The 17464-nt window shown below is 54.8% G+C and overlaps 2 protein-coding genes across 5 annotated transcripts; both read right to left on the reverse strand.

The window, feature by feature from the left end:
- Positions 1-676: 676 nt before the first annotated feature.
- LAT (linker for activation of T cells) lies at positions 677-5029 on the reverse strand. Of its 2 annotated transcripts, XM_036021195.1 has the most exons (12): positions 4572-5023; positions 4373-4400; positions 4237-4271; positions 3878-3965; positions 3684-3748; positions 3562-3591; positions 3416-3479; positions 3250-3344; positions 1514-1576; positions 1247-1309; positions 1065-1151; positions 677-911 (listed from the first exon to the last, which is right to left on the reverse strand). In XM_036021195.1, exons 1-11 carry the CDS (start codon positions 4672-4674, stop codon positions 1084-1086), a joined length of 702 nt encoding a protein of 233 aa, XP_035877088.1. In that variant the 5' UTR covers positions 4675-5023; the 3' UTR covers positions 677-911; positions 1065-1083. The 2 variants fall into 2 exon arrangements, with proteins under 2 accessions (XP_035877088.1, XP_035877090.1); XM_036021197.1 differs by lacking the exon at positions 3562-3591 and having other exon boundaries at positions 4572-5029.
- A 516-nt stretch (positions 5030-5545) lies between these two features.
- Positions 5546-14172, reverse strand: SPNS1 (sphingolipid transporter 1 (putative)). 3 transcript variants are annotated; one of them, XM_028522758.2, is made up of 13 exons: positions 14043-14172; positions 13503-13809; positions 13342-13407; positions 11177-11313; positions 9406-9557; positions 9239-9305; positions 8298-8443; positions 7863-8018; positions 7363-7552; positions 6985-7050; positions 6640-6738; positions 6147-6318; positions 5546-5890 (listed from the first exon to the last, which is right to left on the reverse strand). In XM_028522758.2, exons 2-13 carry the CDS (start codon positions 13741-13743, stop codon positions 5796-5798), a joined length of 1587 nt encoding a protein of 528 aa, XP_028378559.1. In that variant the 5' UTR covers positions 13744-13809; positions 14043-14172; the 3' UTR covers positions 5546-5795. The 3 variants fall into 3 exon arrangements, with proteins under 3 accessions (XP_028378559.1, XP_028378563.2, XP_035877087.1); XM_028522762.2 differs by having other exon boundaries at positions 13503-13793; positions 14043-14162; XM_036021194.1 differs by lacking the exons at positions 5546-5890; positions 6147-6318 and having other exon boundaries at positions 6735-6862; positions 6933-7050; positions 13503-13793; positions 14043-14163.
- Between the last annotated feature and the right edge of the window lie 3292 nt (positions 14173-17464).

Consider the following 17464-nt stretch of genomic DNA (forward strand, 5'->3'; position numbering starts at 1 on the left):
GGGCATCCATCAGTCCCTGCTACTTAAGGTGTGGTTCTTAGAACAGCAGCATCGGAACCACTTGGGAGCCCCTGGGAAAAGCAGACGCTCAGGCCCCACCCAGACCACCCCCACCGCCCCCCACCGCGCTGAATCCCTGTCTGCGTTTGGGCAGAGCCTCCTGTGAGTGAGCCAGTGAGCCCCATCTGCACATCAAAGCCTGAAAAGCGCTGTGCTGTACATTAACTGTTTCAGTTGCTCAGACAATTTTTAAGTTCTGTTTTATTGAGAACCACAAAAGGTAAAAACTAAGAAAGCCCTTCAAAGTCATCGAGTCCTCCCGCTTCTTTTGTAAATGAAGAAACCGGGGGCAGGCAGAGAAGGGTCTTGCTCGGAGGCCCCCTAGAGCACCCCCACACTCCACTCCCCCATTAGTGCAGCCATCGTCTCTAGGGGCTGCCTCATGGGGAGATGCGTCTGGGCCCCAGAGGCGCCAGCCTGGGTCAGGTTTGCCGCACCCGCGAGGAGACGTTTCCCCGCCGTTACAGCCGCCCCTGCAGCACCTGGCCAGGGCGCTAGGAGCACGCAGGCCCTGCGGGGGATGGGCAGCCACAGACACGCACACACGCAGGCCTCAGGCACAGCCCACCCTCACCCTGACTGCGACCCACTGGACCCCCCAAAGTCAAGAGCACTGCAGACCACACCAGCCTTTATTCTACCACAGAGTAGGGCTGGGGTCGAGGCAGTTCATTCTCAGGCTGTGTCAGAAGGTGCAGAGTGTTGGGGGCACCTAGATTGGACCCCAAAGTGACAATAAGTTAGGAGGAAAATTCTCAGGCTGTTGTCAGGCTGGAGCCGGGCTGGGGCACCAAATGGGCCCAGCTCGGGCCTCCCAGGCAAGGCAGGCTCCAGGGCAGGCACGCCTCATACTGCAACACAGGAGGGCAGGGGGAGAGAGAGGGATGGGGGTCAGGGGTGATGGGGGGTGTGTAAAGGGGTCCCCGGAGTCGGGGAGGATGGGGCCGAGGTGGTGGGACAGGGCCTTCGAGGGAGGGCAGGGCAGGGCTGCACAGGGCTCTCACCAGGCCCTCAGTGAAGCTCCTACAGATTCTCATAATCTGGGGCGCCCTCTTCCTCTTCTTCCTCGGCCTCCTGGGAGCTCAAGATGGCTGTCAGGGGAAGGAAGGTTGGTCTTCAGCTTGAAAACTGCACCCCGCCCCCCACCCAGGGAGCTCCCAGTGCCCGTCCCTCCCCCAGCACACACCGGGCTCGGTCCTAGCCGCGGGCTGCAGCTCCTGGGACACGTTCACGTACTCCCGGCTCCCATCTGTGGGGACAGGTCAGCAGGAGGAGCTGCCACGCCAACAGGGGGCAGGCCACACCGAGGGCGAGAAAGCAGGAGGGCAACGGACAAAGGGCAACAGAGCCACAAAACGGGTGGGGGTGCGGCCACACTGAGAGGTGGGGTAGGGTGGGGTGGCAGAGGGAGGGGTGGGGGAAGGTGGCCCCTAGGAGGCCGCCAGCTGCTCACCCAGAGACGCATCTGCACTCTCCTCGCTTTCAGGAACGTTCACATAGTCTTCCCCCAACTCCACTGTAGAAAACCACCAGAGTCCCCAGCGCGGTCACCCAGGGCCCTCGGGCACAGATTCCCGAGCGCCTGAGCAGATGAAGCCCCAACCACAGCCACCAGACTTTCAACAAAACCAGCCCAAGATGCCTGCGCAGATGCCCAGAGCCCGTCCCCACAGGCGGCCCCAGAGGGACGCAGACAGGGTGCCCCAGCCCAGGGAGGCCAGTGGCCTAGAGGAGGGCAGAGGCCGTGGCAACGGGGAGAATAGGGCAATTTGACCAGAAGTGATTAGAGGAGATGCAATTTCGGGGGTGGGGGAGGAGAGACGGCAGATGCCCACAGTGCCCCCGCTTGGGGAGCAGAGCTGGATGGCAGCACAGAGAGGTCGGACTGGGTGGTATGCGCGGAGGGGGACACGACCCTCAGGGCCGGGCTAAGTCAGAGGTGCCGTCAGCCCCGCTGGACCCTCATCTTCAGACAGACCTGCCCTGATCCCCCATTCTTGTCACAGGCCCTTCATAGCGCACATCGTCATCGATAGTGTCTTGTTCTTTTATGTGTTGACTTGTCTCTCCATAAGGACGTGGACAAGACAGGCTTTGGAGCCAGACTGCCCAGGTTCAAGTCCAGCTCGAGCACTAACTAATCATGTAACCTCAGACAAGCTACCCAGCCTCTCCAGACCTCAGTTTTATCATCTGTAAAATAGGATGAGTATTAAAAAATAGGATGAGTACCTACCCATCTCACAGAGGTGCTGTGAGGAGTAAAGCAGTGAACAGTAAATGTAAGTATTAAGCAGCAAGAGCTACCGAGTATCTGCTAACTAAATAAACCCTGCCATTGCACAGTTGGGGTAACTGAGGCACGGGGGGGGGGGAGGGATAGGTCCAACAACACCTGCAAATTGTGAGGTTCAATAAGCTCATACACACAAAACTCTGAGTAGGGCATGTAGTAGGTCCTCAACACTGTTACCTCCTTTGCCGTGGCACTAATAAACTTGTATCGGAGGTACCCAGTAAATATCATAAATGAATAAGTGAATGAAGAAAAGAAGCACTTGGACAGGTGGTCTGGAGCTCAGAAGAGAGTCCCTGACTTGGGGACCTCTGCAAAGGCAGCCAGCGTGTGCGGGCGACAGCCCGGGTGCACCCAGGGAAGACAGGAGCCGAGCGCTGAGGATCACCAGACAAGGAAAGCACCAGCAGGCAGGATGTGACCAAAACAAAGGGAGAAAAACAGCTCAAAGGAAATAGAGACAATGCAGGAAGCAAAAGAAAAATTCCAAAAAACAAAGACAGAAAAGACAACATTTGTTCAGTACCCTTGGAGGTTTACAAGATAATATTGCCTCCGTGAAACAAGAACAGGACGCATGAAAAGGAACACTTCGGGGACCAAAAAAAACCTTTCACCCAGGAGAGACTGAAAGAATAGAGTGGAGGAGGGGAGCCAAAGGGGAACGAGGTCAAGGGACTCCTGCATAGGAGACGCCAGAGAGACAGGAAAGGAGAGAGGCAGAGGGAGAAAACCACAAGATCAGAGCAGGGTGCCCACTCCCCGCAGGACGGGAGTTCTAGGAAAAGAAAAGAGAGAACCCAGAGGCCGGGCAGGCGTCAGAGAAGCAGCAGGAGAGAGAGGCGCAGAGGGGCTGTGGCGGGGAGGAGCCGCACGCTCAAGGGGCGACTCACTGGAGAAGGCGCTGTCTCGGAGGCCGGGGTTGCTGGGCATGGGAGCTGCCTTGGCGGCGCTGCAGGTGGCTGGGACGGTGTCGGGAAGCACCACCCTGAGGGACAGTCAAGGGACGGGTCAGCTCAGACCCCGGCCTCAGCCCCTTCCCCCCACCTGGCCACTCACAAGTAGCCCTCGTTGTGATAGTCCTCCTCATCCTCGTCTTCATCCTCGTCCTCACAGACTGGCTCTGGGGTAATGACACAGGGGTTAGCACAGTCCAGGTCAGACCCCAGCCTCCCCCATCCGGGGCCCCGGGGTCCCAGACGCACCCTCATTCTCATAGCTTGCCACACTGTTGGCTAGGGAGAGAGAGAGAGCGAGAGGGAGACCCAGTCAGTGGAGGCCCACCCTCCGCCAGCCCCAGCCCCCCCCCAGCCCCGCCCCAGCTTACCACCATCGGAGTCCTGCCGGGAAGATGACACTTGGTGGGAGCCCCCTGGGGGCTGTGGGGATCTCCTGGAAGTCAAAAATGAGAGGTCATGCCTGGGATGGGGCTCTGGGACACCAGGGGTTGCAACAGGGAAACTCCCCATCCAAGGAGGCGAGAGATAAAGAGGGAGACTTGGAAGGGAAGGGATTACTTACGGCATGGGAAGCAGGTCTGGCTGGCTCAAGGATGGATGGGATGTAAAAGACGGATAGGAAGTAGCTGGTGACCAGGAGGTTATCATGGCTGAGGACACAGGACCGAGGTGAAGGAATGAGTCCAGACATCGTGTCCTAACCTCGTCAAGGCCTCGAAGGACAGACAACCCCCTTGAAACCCCTGTGCCCTAGACAAGCCTGAGGACACTTATATCCTTCTCCATCCCAGCTCAGGTCAAGATCATGCGGGCAGCCATGGGGGGGTGAGCAGGGGGGAGCTGAACAAAGGCACGCACTTGCTCGCATTCCAGGGAATTCTCCTCCATACCCCAGAGGCCGAGGACCCTCCATGTACTCACGAGGCCGTTTGATCACGATTCTGTGTAGGGTCCCACTGGCAGGAGAGACACAGCTTGGTAAGGAACCAGGAAAGGCCCAGGGCCAGCCCCACGTCGGGCACTAAGGGAGCGGCACCAGCCAAGAGGGCAGACTCACCTGTCGGAGGCGCCACTGTCGTCTGAGTCTGCAGAAGAGAAGGCCCGTGAGGCAGGAAAAGGGAGTGATGAGGGGAGCAGGTAATGGAGTCAGGGGCTCTCGGTGTCTCCACAGGCAGGACGATGTGAGGGACTGAGGAGCGGGCTGAGGACCCCTGACCGTATGTCGGAGCACCTGACCGCCTCGGGCTCCCACTCACCTGTCAGCTCCCGGCAGCGCACACAGAGTGCCGTCAGCAGGACGGCCAAGAGCGGCAGCAGCAGGAGGCCCAGCACGAGGGGGAGCAGGATGGCCACCTCCATCTACCTGCAGGACAGAGCTTGGACCAGGCCTGACTGCTTGCCCTGTGCCCCTCCAGGACACAGCTGCCCCACAGAGTGGGCTGGGCCAGCGGAGAGACCGGGCCCAGTGGCACCAGGCTAGAAGCCTGGCGGGGTGCAGCTGCGCCCTCGTTGAGGGCTCCCCAGATCCCTTCCCCTCGTTGGGCTGAGTGGGGGTCAGTGCTGGCTCTGGAAGACCCTTTATCCTGGAGCAGTTGGGCCAGGGCCTGGGCTGGAGTCTGGGGCACCAGCCACCCCTGCATGGACCCTACACCCAGGCCTACCTGCCCCTCGGCTTGGCGCCCGCCTCTCCTCAGCGCCTGCCTGCCCGCCTGCGGCAGGAAGCTGTGGTGAGCTCCGGGTGAGGGCAGGAAATCATCAGGCTTCTCAGCCGGCTGCATCCACCCCCTTCCCACCCCCACCCAGCCAGTGGGGAGGGGAGGAGGCCGCCTAAGGAGCCACCCTCAGGTCGTCAAGAAGGGTGTGCTGGTGTCCGGGACAAGGGGCAACTCATACCAGTGGGACAAGGACAAGTCAATTACAGGCCAGCCAGCAGACATGGATTCTGCAGCCTTGGCTCAAGGAGGCAGCAAGGAGGGAAGTGGGGCCCGGGAATTCAGGGGGGCACAGGGCCCACCCCCAACCCACCCTCGTTGGCCAAGAGGGGCGGGCTCTTGGGGAAACAGGGGCGTGACTCACAGTCACACAAAGCCAGCTCACTCCACCCTGTTCACCCAGCTCAGAAGCCCCACAGAAGGGACCCAACAGCCGCTAGGAGCCCTGGGGCTGGAGAGGGGACACCCCCTCCAGTCCAGAGGTTGGTGGTTACTCACACCCAGACAGACGCAAGCAGTTGGGGTCTAGCTACAAATTTTATTCAGTACAAATAGCACCGAGACCCTGGGGCTGCTCCCGTGGAGGGGGAGTCCCCTTCCAAGCCCTCACTGCCCACCCTTGGCTGCCCATGTAGTGTGTGGGAGCTGGAACATGGCCCAAGATCCCTCCTGGACGCGGGGCCAGGCCGAGGGTCTGGGCCCAGGGGCTGGCGGGGGCTGGCCTAGGACCAGCTATGGTAGGTACACAGGTAGGTGGGTGACGGCCCCTCAGATGAGCACACTGGACACAGGGACCCGGGTGGAGCGGCCTCGCCGGGGCACCACGATACGGTCATCTTCAGGCCCTGCCTCATGCAACAGACCTGCAGGCAGAAAGGTCAGGGTCAGGGTTGGACGGGCAGACGGACACAAAGCCCAGGAGGGGACAAACAGGCAGCTGGAGCTGTGGACAGGGGATGTCAGCCTGTCGGCCAGGCAGACCCGAGGCTGGGTGAAGGGACAGCTGTGCCCTGAGAGAGGCCAGGCCACAGGACTGGACCGACGGGTGGAAGAACGAGCAGGCGGCGTCACGGAGTTGGGCGAGCAGCCGTGCACGGACGGAGGGAAGGTCCCACTGACCCTGCACGTGCAGCTGGGCCCGCTGGCGGTCGCCCTCGATGACGATGGCGGTGCCCAGGAATGCCGCACCACCCAGGGCCCCGACAAAGGCACACAGCATGAGCGAGAACTGCAGGGCCCGGAACTCGGACAAGAAGGAGGGAGGCCAGTTCCGGCGGAGCCGATCAGAGATCTGTGGGGAGATGAGGAAAGGAAAGTGAGGAGAAAGAGTCTTAAAGAGGGTCTTAAAGAGGACGCCGGGGACAAGGGGCCCCAGACTCCAGAAGAACAAAGACCGGAGCCAGAGAAGGGCGTCTGGGCTTCCAGGGAGAGGTCCACAGCCTCGTGTGGGAACGTGCAGACGAACTCCTTCCCACCGGATGCGGGCCCTCGCCCGGCACGGAAGCCTGACTGGGATGGCCTTCCCATTCAGCCCCGCTCAGGCCCCTGGCCACTGGCCAGTGTCAGGAACCCAGGGTGCCTGACCCCCACCCAGCAAGAGGGCAGCGCTCACCAGGCCAATGAGGTAGGGGCTCCCCGCGTCACCGAGCAGGTGGGACAGCACGATCTGGAAGGCCTCCGCCGTGGAGCGTCTGGTAGGGATCACCACATACTGGGGGCAGGGGGTGCAGAGGGCGCAGATGGGGCAAGGCTCAGCCTAGGCTGAGGTCAGAGGTGAGCCCCAGCTCAGAGGGGTGGCTGGGGTGAAGGACAGGGAGGCCTGGACTACAGGCCACCTGGGCTGAACTCTGAAGTCACCCTGGGGCTGGGTTTTGAAGAAGAGGCAAAGGCCACAATTCAAGCCACTCCCTGCTCCCATCAGCCTCTGGACCAACCCTGGAATAGCCCACCTACTCACCAGCAGAATATCAGCCACAATGGCCCAGTTCATGGACAAAAGTGTCTCTCCAATAAAGATGAAAATCTGGGGGATGGGGGGGCGGGGCAGGGTTGATCTCATCACAAGAACAAACACATGGAGGTCCATCTATTAGCTCACTGAGTCCTCACAACACGCCTGAGACAGGAGCTATTAGTATTTCCTTTTTGCAGATGGTGACACAGCACAGCCCAAGGCCACACAGTTAGGAGGGTGAGACCTGACATTCATAACCAGGCACTCCCACCCCAGAGTTGGCTCTGAACCGTGATGCCAGCTGACTTCAGTCCTGCCCCAGTGCACCATTCCCCAACCCTGGACCCAAAACAGCCCCCCTGATACCTGCTGGCTACTCACATAAGTGGCCACGATGCTACCACGGGCACAAGCCACAGAGAGGAAGAGGAAGGGTGCAGAGCCCAGGAGGCCAGCAGCACAGACCAGCGGGTCAGCCCGGGGGTTGGAGTGGCGGAGGCGGCGGCTGATCTCCACACCCAGGCCCACACCCAGGACCCCGGTCAGGCAGGTGATGAGCCCGAAAATGAGGCTGGGGGCAGGGACAGGGGCACGGGGGCTAGTCCATCTGCCTGCAAAGCTCCCTAGCCTCACCCCTATGGCCTGGAGAGGAAGATGACCCATCCCAGCCACCCTCGCAACCCAGGTCTCTCCAGGCACAGCACCCCATGGTTCAGGGAGGTCCGTCACCCACTTCCCAGACCAGGAAACTGAAACTCTGGGAGAGCAAAACAGCCTGTGGAGTTGGGATTCGAGCTCTCCTTGTCTGAGTCTGAATCATACCCTTTCCACTCCATCCCCTGCCACCCACAGGCCATCCATCCCAGCCCCCATCTGGGTACCTGTCAGAAGAAGAGCAAGAGTCTCCAGGAAGACAGGGTGGGGTCTCCCCCAAAACCACACGGGAACGCAGCAAAAATGCAGGAGCCCAAAGAGCCAGGGAGCCCGTGACAAAGGCCACAGCAGTGAAGCCGAGGGAAGACAAGATGAAACTAGGGCTGCGGACAGTGGGAAAGGAGGAAGTCAAACCCCACTGAGGTGTCAGCGTGGGGGGCTATCTTCTACCTCGCCAGCCTCCTTTAGTGAGGTCAGGGCACTAGGGTCTGGGCCTGTAATTCAAGCAGCTGCCACAGGAGGCAGCAGTGACTGAATTCCTGGCCCTGACATTGGGCCAGGGGACGGGAAAGAAAACAAAGACTACCCCCACAGAAATTTCAACCCAGCTGTCCTGCCTTTCTGGGGATCTAGATGTTGGGTGAGGAAGGAATTAAACTCACTTTCTTGCCAGAGCCCTCAGATCCGCCGACCACGAGGTGGGGTTCAGGGGTGGGGAGTCTGAGTGGCGCTCTACAGCTCCCCTAGGCGGCTCCCGTACCACCAGGAACAGCAGCAGCACTGCCACCACTCCTAGGCCTGGTGTCACCTGGGGAGAGAGTGGGCTTCAGGACAGGCACAGGCAGAGACATGCCCAATTCCCAGGGCTGGGAGAAGGACAGGTGTGTGAAGGCAGCTCGGGCGCCAAGCCCTCAGACAGCAGGGTAGGTGCTTGCTCAAGGACGCTGAACCTGCAACTCTGGCGGAGGGGCGATTGCTACGAGGGGCCACACCCATTTCTGCAAGCCTAACTGCTCCCTCTTTGGTAACAGCACCCTAATTTTCTTTTGGGAAACCACTCCCCTCACTTCTCTCAGTCAGTGTGGCTCAAATAGGGCAGGGCTTGTAACCCAGACTTAGCCAACAAGAGCAGTATTAACTCCCCCAGCCTTGATGGCTGAGTCAATGGTGGGCACGTGACCCACATTCATCTAATCAGATTGCTCAAGGATCCAGGACGCCAATGTTTCTAAGTGGGAAGATAAACGTGTGGGGTTTCCACCTGCTGGAGGACAAAGGTAGCACAGAGGAAAGCAGAGCTAAGAGGAGGGTGATCAGACCCCCGTGACTGTGGGAATCCCAGGTCCAGTTTTAGTGGAAGCGCGCCCTGGGGTTTTCCGCTATGAAAGCCAACACGGCGTCCTAGGGCGCTTACACTTTCACAGGGGACTTCTGTCACCTGCAACCAAGAGTCTCTGTCTAGCACACGGCTTTGTGGTGGGGGCAGCCAGTTTTTCTGCAGGTTTGGCAGAGCGAGTGCTGCCTTGAAATGGGGTGTCTGAAGGTAAAAGGGGGGATCAGTAACAATGCTGCTGCCTGTCCCTCAGGCTGTGACCAGACTCACCCTCAGAGCCCAGTGCCAGTCCCCAGCCACGTCCTTCACTTTGGAGCCTGCAATGTAACCCAAACCACTGGAGGAAAGGGGAAGGAGAGGAGAAGGGACAGCTGGTCAGTCAGGCCCAATGCCAGGCCCTTCTGCCTCCCCAGCAGGCAGGCCCGAGGCCCACTCACCTGCCCACTGGGATGGCAAAGTAGAACACACTGAGCATCTGACTCCGTTGGTCTGCCACGAAGAGGTCAGCGATGAGGGTGGGTGCGATGGTGGAGTAACTGGCCTCCCCGACCCCCACCAGGCCCCGAGTCAGGAGGAGCAGCCAGAACCGCTGGGGAACGAGACAGGGGTGGGGAGGTAGCACCCCACCCTACAGCCAGCCTCCCCGTCTAGTTCACCAGCCAGTTCTGGAGAGGTGGCAGGGATGGCGGGAGGGGCCAGGGTTTTAGAACCAGACGGACCTGAGCTTGAATTCTGGCTCCCTTACTTACTAGCTGTGTCTTTGAAGAAGCAACTTAACCTCTCTGAGCCTCAGCTTCCTAGTCTGAAAAAGGGAGATAAGGACATGTTCACATAACTGTTGCGAGGATAGGACAATGAAAGGTCTCTTCATTACCTTGTGCCCAGTAAGTGCAAAATAAATCTCACTTTCTATCTCACCCATCCCATCCAATTGTGAATAATGATCTTAGGTGGGGTTTCATTTGGCAAACAAAGACCCCCGAAGCTAGGGACAGGTACCATCACCCAGGGAGAGTGTATAGGGCTGAGGACAGAGTTCTGGGGCAGAGAGAGAACGGACAGGTGATTTTAAAGGAGCAAAGAAGCGACCGCCAAGGAGGCAGAAGAAAAACCAGAGGAGTGGCGTCACAGAGGTTAGAAGAGAGTTTCCAGAGGAAGAAGCGGGTCAATAAAGTCAGAGGCTCCTGGGAGATCTAGTGAGAGGAGGACCAGGAAGTAGGAGCTACATTTAGCAACTGAGAGCTCGCTGTTGACTTTGGCAACAGGGTGCTGGGGGCAGCTCAGCGGGCAGTGCTCAAGGGGCAAGTGGGAGAGGAAGTGCGGGCAAAGTGAGAGCCTCTTCCTGGCTGCTCCTTCACCCAGACTGGAGCTTGGTCAAGGAGGCCTTTCAGGAAGTCTGACTAGGAAGAAGAAGAGGGGGAGAGGGCAGTCTAGGTAAGGTAGAGAAAGAAATGTGAGTGTTTAGGTGTTGAGTGGAAGGAGTCAATGGTCAGGGGGAGTGGGGATGATGGAGAGAAGGTTCTGAAAGAAAAGAGAAGCCCTGACCACTGTGGCTCAGTTGGCTACGTGTGGTCCCTCAAGGTGAAAGGTCACTGGTCCAATTCCCAGTCAGGGCACACGCCTAGGTTGCGGGTTTGGTCCCCTGTCTGGTGTGGCGGCTGATAGATGTTTCTCTCTCACATCCATGTTTCTCTCCCTCTCTCTCCCTCCCTTCCCCTCTCTCTATAAATAAATAAATAAAATCTTTAAAAAAAAAAAAAAAAAAAACAAGAAAAAAAAAAGCCCTGGCTGGCGTAGCTCAGTGGATTGAGCACAGGCTGCGAACCAAAGCATCACAGGTTCGATTCCCAGTCAGGGCACATGCCTGGGTTGCAGGCCACAGCCCCCAGGAACCACACATTGATGTTTCTCTCTTTCTCCCCCTCTTCCCTCTCTAAAAAATAAATAAATAAAATCTGTGGAAAAAAAAGAAATTAGACAAACAGATGTGTTTAAAAAAAACAAGAAAGAAAGAAAAGAAAAGGGGAAAGAATGGCATGGGTAGATTAATTTAGGCAAGGCCAGGAGACGGGGGCTGGTGGCTGATGGCGCAGACCAAGGAAACCACAGACACTCCCCAGGCCCCGTCTGCAATGATTCCACAGAGTGGGGGCAAAGACTGATGGGGGACTGAAGGGGCCAGAAGCAGGAGTCATGGTGAGGCCTTACCTCTTTGGGGATGAAGGATGACCCCAGTGTCACCAGAGACCAGAAGGCAATGCCCCCACACATGAGATACTTCCGATTGTACCTGTCACCCAGGTAGCCAAACACAGGTGCCAACACCATGTAACTGGAGATGAACACTGAGGGGAGGCAGAGAGTCACAGCCAGCCCCATCACCCCGTCCCCGCCCCCATCCCCACCCCACCCCCACCCCACCCCCACCCCAGCTGGGGAGAGCAGCGGGGGGCAGGAATAACTCCCAGTCCTGAAACTATCAGAGCTTCCAGCTGGGGGAGTCCAATTCCACTTTAAACACCCTCCAAACCTTCCACTGTATAATACATGGCCCAGCTGACTCATCACTTCCTCCCATCCAGCCAAGAACAAAATCCAAATTCCTTATCATGGCCCACTTTGCGCCGTGTGACCTAACCCCTCCCGACCTCTCTGACCTCATGTTCTTCCTTTCCTTTCTCTGCACCCCAAGAGCCCAATAGCCATGCTCAATACCATCTTAGGGTTTTTGGTAACTGCTGTCCTTTCTGTCTGGAACATTCTCTTTTCTCCCCCAAGCTTCACAGTGCTTAGCAAGTTCAGGTTCCAGCTGAGACACTCCTCTAACCAACACATCCTGCCTCTGCAGCACTTCCTTTTACATAACGCTTATCCCTTTGGAAAAGGACCTCATCACCAGTGTAGGTTTTTATGGACCATTGCCCCTTGGGCACAGCAGAACGTCAGCTCTTGCACATAATGGCCTCGCCTGTCTCGGCCGTGACTGTTCCCATTATTGAACACACGGCCTAGCATAAAGTAGGGCTCAGTAGATGCACTGGATGAAAAAGTGAATGGGGCTGCCGAGAAAGAATGGCCTCTTCTCTAACTCAACGGCTCTTTAGAGTTTGCAGCCCAGGACCTGTGATTCCATTCTCATTTCTCTAGACTTGCCTTAAATACCTGCAGCTCCTTGCTGGCCTGAACTGGGGCAAAGAACATTGCAAGGTCTGGATTCAAGTCCCTCTTCTGCCTCTAACTTGTTATATGACTCAGGACAAGTCCCTCCCTACTCTTCTCCAAGCCTCAAGTTTCCTTATATCCCTGACCAAGTAACTAGATTGGTTAGAGCATCATCCTAATATGCCAAGGTTGCAGGTTCGATCCCCAGTCAGGGCACAGAAGAGTCAACCAATGAATGTGTAAATAAGTAGGACAACAAACTAATGTTTCTCTCTCTAAAATCAATAAATTAAAAACATTTAAGAAATGTAGATAATCCTAACCACTTCCTCTATAAATTAAAAGGAACACCTATTCCTTGGCTGATAGAAGAATTTGAAAACAATGGGCTTTTATCAAAGGTCTTGGATAAGTTATGTAAATGTTATCACCACTTTCTCCAGAGCCTGGGACAAGGTCGGTGCTCAGAGACACTCCAGATGAATGGAGGGAAGGAAAGAAAAGAGGGTTTGGGCCGGTTTTTCCCTCTCTCACAAATCCCAAAGTTCTGAACAAGTAAAACTCACCTCTCTCCATTCCAGACACACTCTTCCATCTGCCATTTACTGGCTGACCACCATGTCCTCAGCACTGCACTACACACTTCACAGCCATTATCTCATGCAATCCTCACACCAGCACTCTGACATGCTCTAGGTCATCACTACTTGCATCTGACTGATAAGGAAAGTGAGGCTTAGAGAGGCTGAGGGCCTCGCTCATCATCACACTGTGAGCACAATGCTGAGATTTAAACCCAGGTCTGGCTTAACTATTACATTAAGCTGACTCCCCCTTTAAATGAGGTGTGCTAACTAACCAGAATCATTTCAGAGGAGAATCAGGGCCATCTGTTCCCCTAGCTCTGGCCACTTCCTCCATCAGTGAGGCCCCAGGCACACCAGCATGTGGTCCCTACTGGGGTAAGAAAAGGGAAAATAGCCCTGGCTGGCGTAGCTCAGTGGATTGAGAGTGGGCTGCGAACCAAAGGTTCGATTCCCAGTCAGGGCACATGCCTGGGTTGCAGGCCACGGCCCTCAGCAACTGCACATTGACGTTTCTCTCTCTCTCTCTTTCTCCCTCCCTTCCCTCTCTAAAAATAAATAAATAAAATATTTTTAAAAAAGAAAAGGGAAAATAGCTACTGTGCACCCGGGGGGGCCTCCACTCACCGGTCTGAATGAGGCCGGAGCTACTATCTCCAATACTGAAGAACTGCTCAATATCCGGAAGGACGCCTGGGAAGAAGACTCAGGATGGGATCCGCGAGGCAGCCTCACCTTCGGGACCCCGCTCTCTTCCCCTCGTCTAACTTCCTCCCAGAAGTCGGTACCAGCCACGGTGAAGCGGTCCATGTAGTTGAGGAGGTTGATGTAGCACAGCACGGCCACTATGAGAGCCGAATGGCTCGCAGACAAGCCGGTGATGCGCTGCAGCTCCTCCCGGTCTGGGACCTCCGGACCCTCGGACTTCGGGTTCCCCATGGAACTCGGTAATGCCGAGGTGCCCGGCACCGGCCTGTCGTTTGTGTCATCCGCCTGGCTGAGGAAGGGCTCACTTTCGGACCCGGACATGGTCCCGGGGGCTGCGTCTGCCCGCGCTCTGGTCCCACCGACGATCCTACCTGCGAAGGGAGGAAGCTGGAGAAAGGAGGATGGAGGGAACTCAGGCGACGGAGGTGCGCACAGAGATGGGTAGGAGCTTGTCCCGAAGCACAGAGCAGGGCCGGGAAGGAACCCGGGCCCTGTCAAGCTTCCCCGTCCCGGTAGACACCGCGCAAAGGGGACGAGTGGAATTCGGGTGACGTCGGGTATAGCAGAGGGTTGAGGAGGGCCCGATCCTCCCCACCCCCCAGGGGGAGGCCACCCCTCACCCCGGGAAGGAGCCCGCTGCACTCGCTGTAGCTCAGCCCCAACGCTGCACCGTGGCCGCCGCCATGATGTTTGAGAGCCGGTCATGTGACGGCGGAGCCGTAGTACTGCATGCAATCCTTTGACACATGACCTGCTACCAGAATACTGAAGCAGCAACCTAGAGCTGCGCATGCTTCTTCTGCCTCGCCACAGGCTCCTGAACCACCTGACAGCCGCCTAGTCACCGAGGTAACTACCGAGGGGCCACAAACTCCGCGCGCCCCGCGCCTCCTCCAACTCCAAGTTGCTCAGCTGCGGCGTCCCCGCCAAGACTGCCACCCCAGAAGCCCTCTAGGGGAATTGCTGAAGTTGCCCAACCCTTTGAATCTCGCCTTCCTTATCTGCAGCCCCCTCTTGGCTGGCCTCTTTCCAAACTAGATAATGGAATGTTTAAAAGGCTCTGGAGATATATCTCTAGAAATGCCAATGAACAGGTCTCGCTCTAAGTAATTATTCTCTCTTCCTTGTTGTCTGATTTGGGCTTCATACAAAGTGATGAGTGAATGAGTGTTGAGCAGCGACCTTCTGTCCTGGCCTCTCGTTCGGCCCCTGCCCGTCGTTTGGATACCCCAACCCAGCGGCTGTTAAAACCTTGAGGTCTCCTAGTCTCAAGAACAGCCTCCGCAGTCTGCAGCGGTTTTTCTCGCTCTTGCGCCCTCTGGTGGTCTCATTTAAGGCAGGCCAGGACTTGAAGCCTAAGTACAAAGAAAGACTACAGAGCCCTGGCACCAAAAGGAGAGCCTGGAGTGGTTCCTTATGTCACCCCGCCCCAGTCTCCAAGATACAGCTGTTACACATTCATTCTAAATAAAATTAGTATAGTTCTATGCAAATTCTGCTTCAAGATCCCTCTTCCAACCAGACCCACTGAAATTCTGGAGTCTCATGAGGAAAGCATGAGGCCCCCAAGGTGGCTTATCAGAAACTATTTTGAGTCATGGGTACCCCTCGTTGGCATTGTTCCAGGAGATACTTCATGTTTTAGAACCTTACTCGGTGTCCCCTGAGGATTTAAAGGAAAGCCCTGGCTGGTATGGCTCAGTGGATGGAGTGCCGGCCTTGGAGCCAAAGGGTTGCAGGTTCAATTCCCTGTCAGGGCACATGCCTGGGTTGCAGGCCAGGGTGAGCCAGAGGCAACCACACATTAATGTTTCTCTCCGTCCCTTTCTCCCTCCCTTCTCCTCTGTCTATAAATAGAAAAGTGAAATCTTTCAAAATAAATAAAATATATTTTTAAAAAGGTAAGAGATGGAAAGGAACTTCAGATTGTATTCACTGAATTTCCTCAACAAAATATTATTGAGCCCAAATGCCCATCAGTAAATGAACAGATCAAAAGACTGTGGTACAGAGGATGGCTGTGTCCATTTTCCCACCACAGAGTGGTCGGGGGAAAATGGACACAGCTGTACTTGAAGAACAAAAAAAAAAAAAGAAAAGAAAAATCTGTGGTACATTTACCCAATGGAATAGTATGCAGCAGAAAGAAAGTAGGAACTCCCACCCTTTGCAACAGCTTGGCTGGAACTGGAGAGCATTATGCAAAGTGAAACAAGCCAGCTGGTAAAAGACAAATACCATAAGATCTCACCTATAAGTGGAACCTAATCAACAAAACAAACAAGCAAGCAGAATAAAGCCAGAGACATGGAAATAAAGAAGAAACTGACAGTAACCAGAGGGGAGGGAGGAGGGGGGTAATGGGGAAAGAAGGGGAAGGGTCAAGTCAAGGAACATGTATAAAGGACCCATGGACAAAGACAATGAAGTGGGGAGGAGAATTGAAATTGGAAGGTGGGGGTGGGTAGAGCAGGGAGAGTAATTGGGGGGAAATGGGGACAACTGTAACTGAACAACAATAAAAAAAATTTTAGCCCTGGCTGGTGTAGCTCAGTGGATTGAGCATAGGCTATGAACCAAAGGGTTGCCAGTTTGATTCCCAGTCAGGGCACATGCCTGAGTTGTGGGCCAGGTCCCCAGGGGAGCCACGTGAGAGGCAACCACATATTGATGTTTCTCTTCCTCTCTTCTTCCCTCCCTTCCCCTCTTTCTAAAAAAAAAAGTAAATAAAACCTTTAAAAATTTTTTAAAAATATTATTGAGCATCTACTATGTGCCTGACATTGTGCCAGGATAAAGCAGTTTTAGTCCCTACTGTCACAGGTCTTCTCTGGAGGAGACAGATAACCATACACATGTAAAACTATACCTGTGAAATGCAAAGGCAAGCCACAGATTGGAAGAAAATATTTGCAAGGTGTGTATCTGGCAAAGGACTTATATCCATTCAGATGCACAAAGAACACTTGAAGTTCCAGAAGGCAAAACCACAATTTTTAAATGGGCAAAAGGTTTAAGCAGACATTTCACAAAAGATATATGAATGGCCAACAAGTATATGACACCAGTGGTCATGAAAAATGCAAATTAAAACCATAATAAGATACTGCGATACTAGAAGAACTTTAAAAAAACTTAATAATATCAAGTATTGGAAATTATATAGAGTGACTAGAAGCCTCATACAGTGCTTATGGGAATGCAAATAGTACAGCTGCTTTGAAAACACGTTGGCAGTTTCTTTAAAATTAAACATCCACTTCCCACATGACCAAGCAACTCTTCTCCTAGATAGCTAGCAACAAGAAATGAAAACATGTCCAAACAAAATCCTGTATGTGAAGATTCAAAGAAGTCAAGAAAATGGGGAGGAAACCCCACATGTCTGTCAACAGATGAATAGTATATCCATATGATGGAATACTACCCAATGAGACGCACAATATGTATAAATCTCAAAAACATGCTAAGTGAAAGAACCTAGACACAAAAGATTGTATATAGTATTAGTCCACTTATATGAAAATCTAATGAAAAAAAAAAAAAGGAAAATCTAGCCCTGGCTGGTGTGGCTCAGTGGATTGAGCACCAGCCTGCGAATCAAAGGGTCACCAGTTCAATTCCCATCAGGGCACATGCCTGGGTGCTGGCCAGGTCCCCAGTAGGGGGCGCTCCAGAGGCAACCACACATTGACATTTCTCTCCCTCTTTCTCCATCCCCTCCCCTCTCTAAAAGAAATAAAATCTTTAAAAAACTATTTCTCTAAAAAGAAAAAATGGAAAATCTAGACAAGGCAAAACTAAAGCGACATAAAGCAGATTAGTGGTTGCCTGGGGTCAGAGGGAGGGGAGGTAAACACAGGCACCGGGGAACTCTCACAGGACTGGGCACATCTGCTAAAACTCTTGAGGTGTTGACTTAAAATGAGTGAATGTTGAAGCACATAAATTAAACTCCAATAAGTTATGATTTTTTTTTAAAAAGCTTGTATCCCAAATACAATACCACTGGACATCAATGAAAATAAAACTTTCTGGTTAT

This window comes from Phyllostomus discolor, chromosome 3, assembly GCF_004126475.2.
Source record: "Phyllostomus discolor isolate MPI-MPIP mPhyDis1 chromosome 3, mPhyDis1.pri.v3, whole genome shotgun sequence".
NCBI lineage: Eukaryota > Metazoa > Chordata > Mammalia > Chiroptera > Phyllostomidae > Phyllostomus > Phyllostomus discolor.

Bases quoted from the DNA above. Each gene is read 5' to 3' on its own strand.
- LAT (XM_036021195.1), bottom strand. From the start codon at position 4,674: ATGGAGGTGGCCATCCTGCTCCCCCTCGTGCTGGGCCTCCTGCTGCTG. The intron at 4,272-4,372 runs GTGAGTCTGCCC...CTCTCCTGCCAG, and splicing joins GACAGTGGCGCCTCCGACAG to TGGGACCCTACACAGAATCG. The intron at 3,592-3,683 runs GTAAGCTGGGGC...CTCTCTCCCTAG, and splicing joins CCGGCAGGACTCCGATGGTG to CCAACAGTGTGGCAAGCTAT.
- SPNS1 (XM_028522762.2), bottom strand. From the start codon at position 14,127: ATGACCGGCTCTCAAACATCATGGCGGCGGCCACGGTGCAGCGTTGGG. The intron at 13,794-14,042 runs GTGAGGGGTGGC...CTCCCTTCGCAG, and splicing joins GCAGCGGGCTCCTTCCCGGG to GTAGGATCGTCGGTGGGACC. The intron at 9,306-9,405 runs GTGAGTGGGCCT...CCTTTCCTCCAG, and splicing joins TTTGCCATCCCAGTGGGCAG to TGGTTTGGGTTACATTGCAG.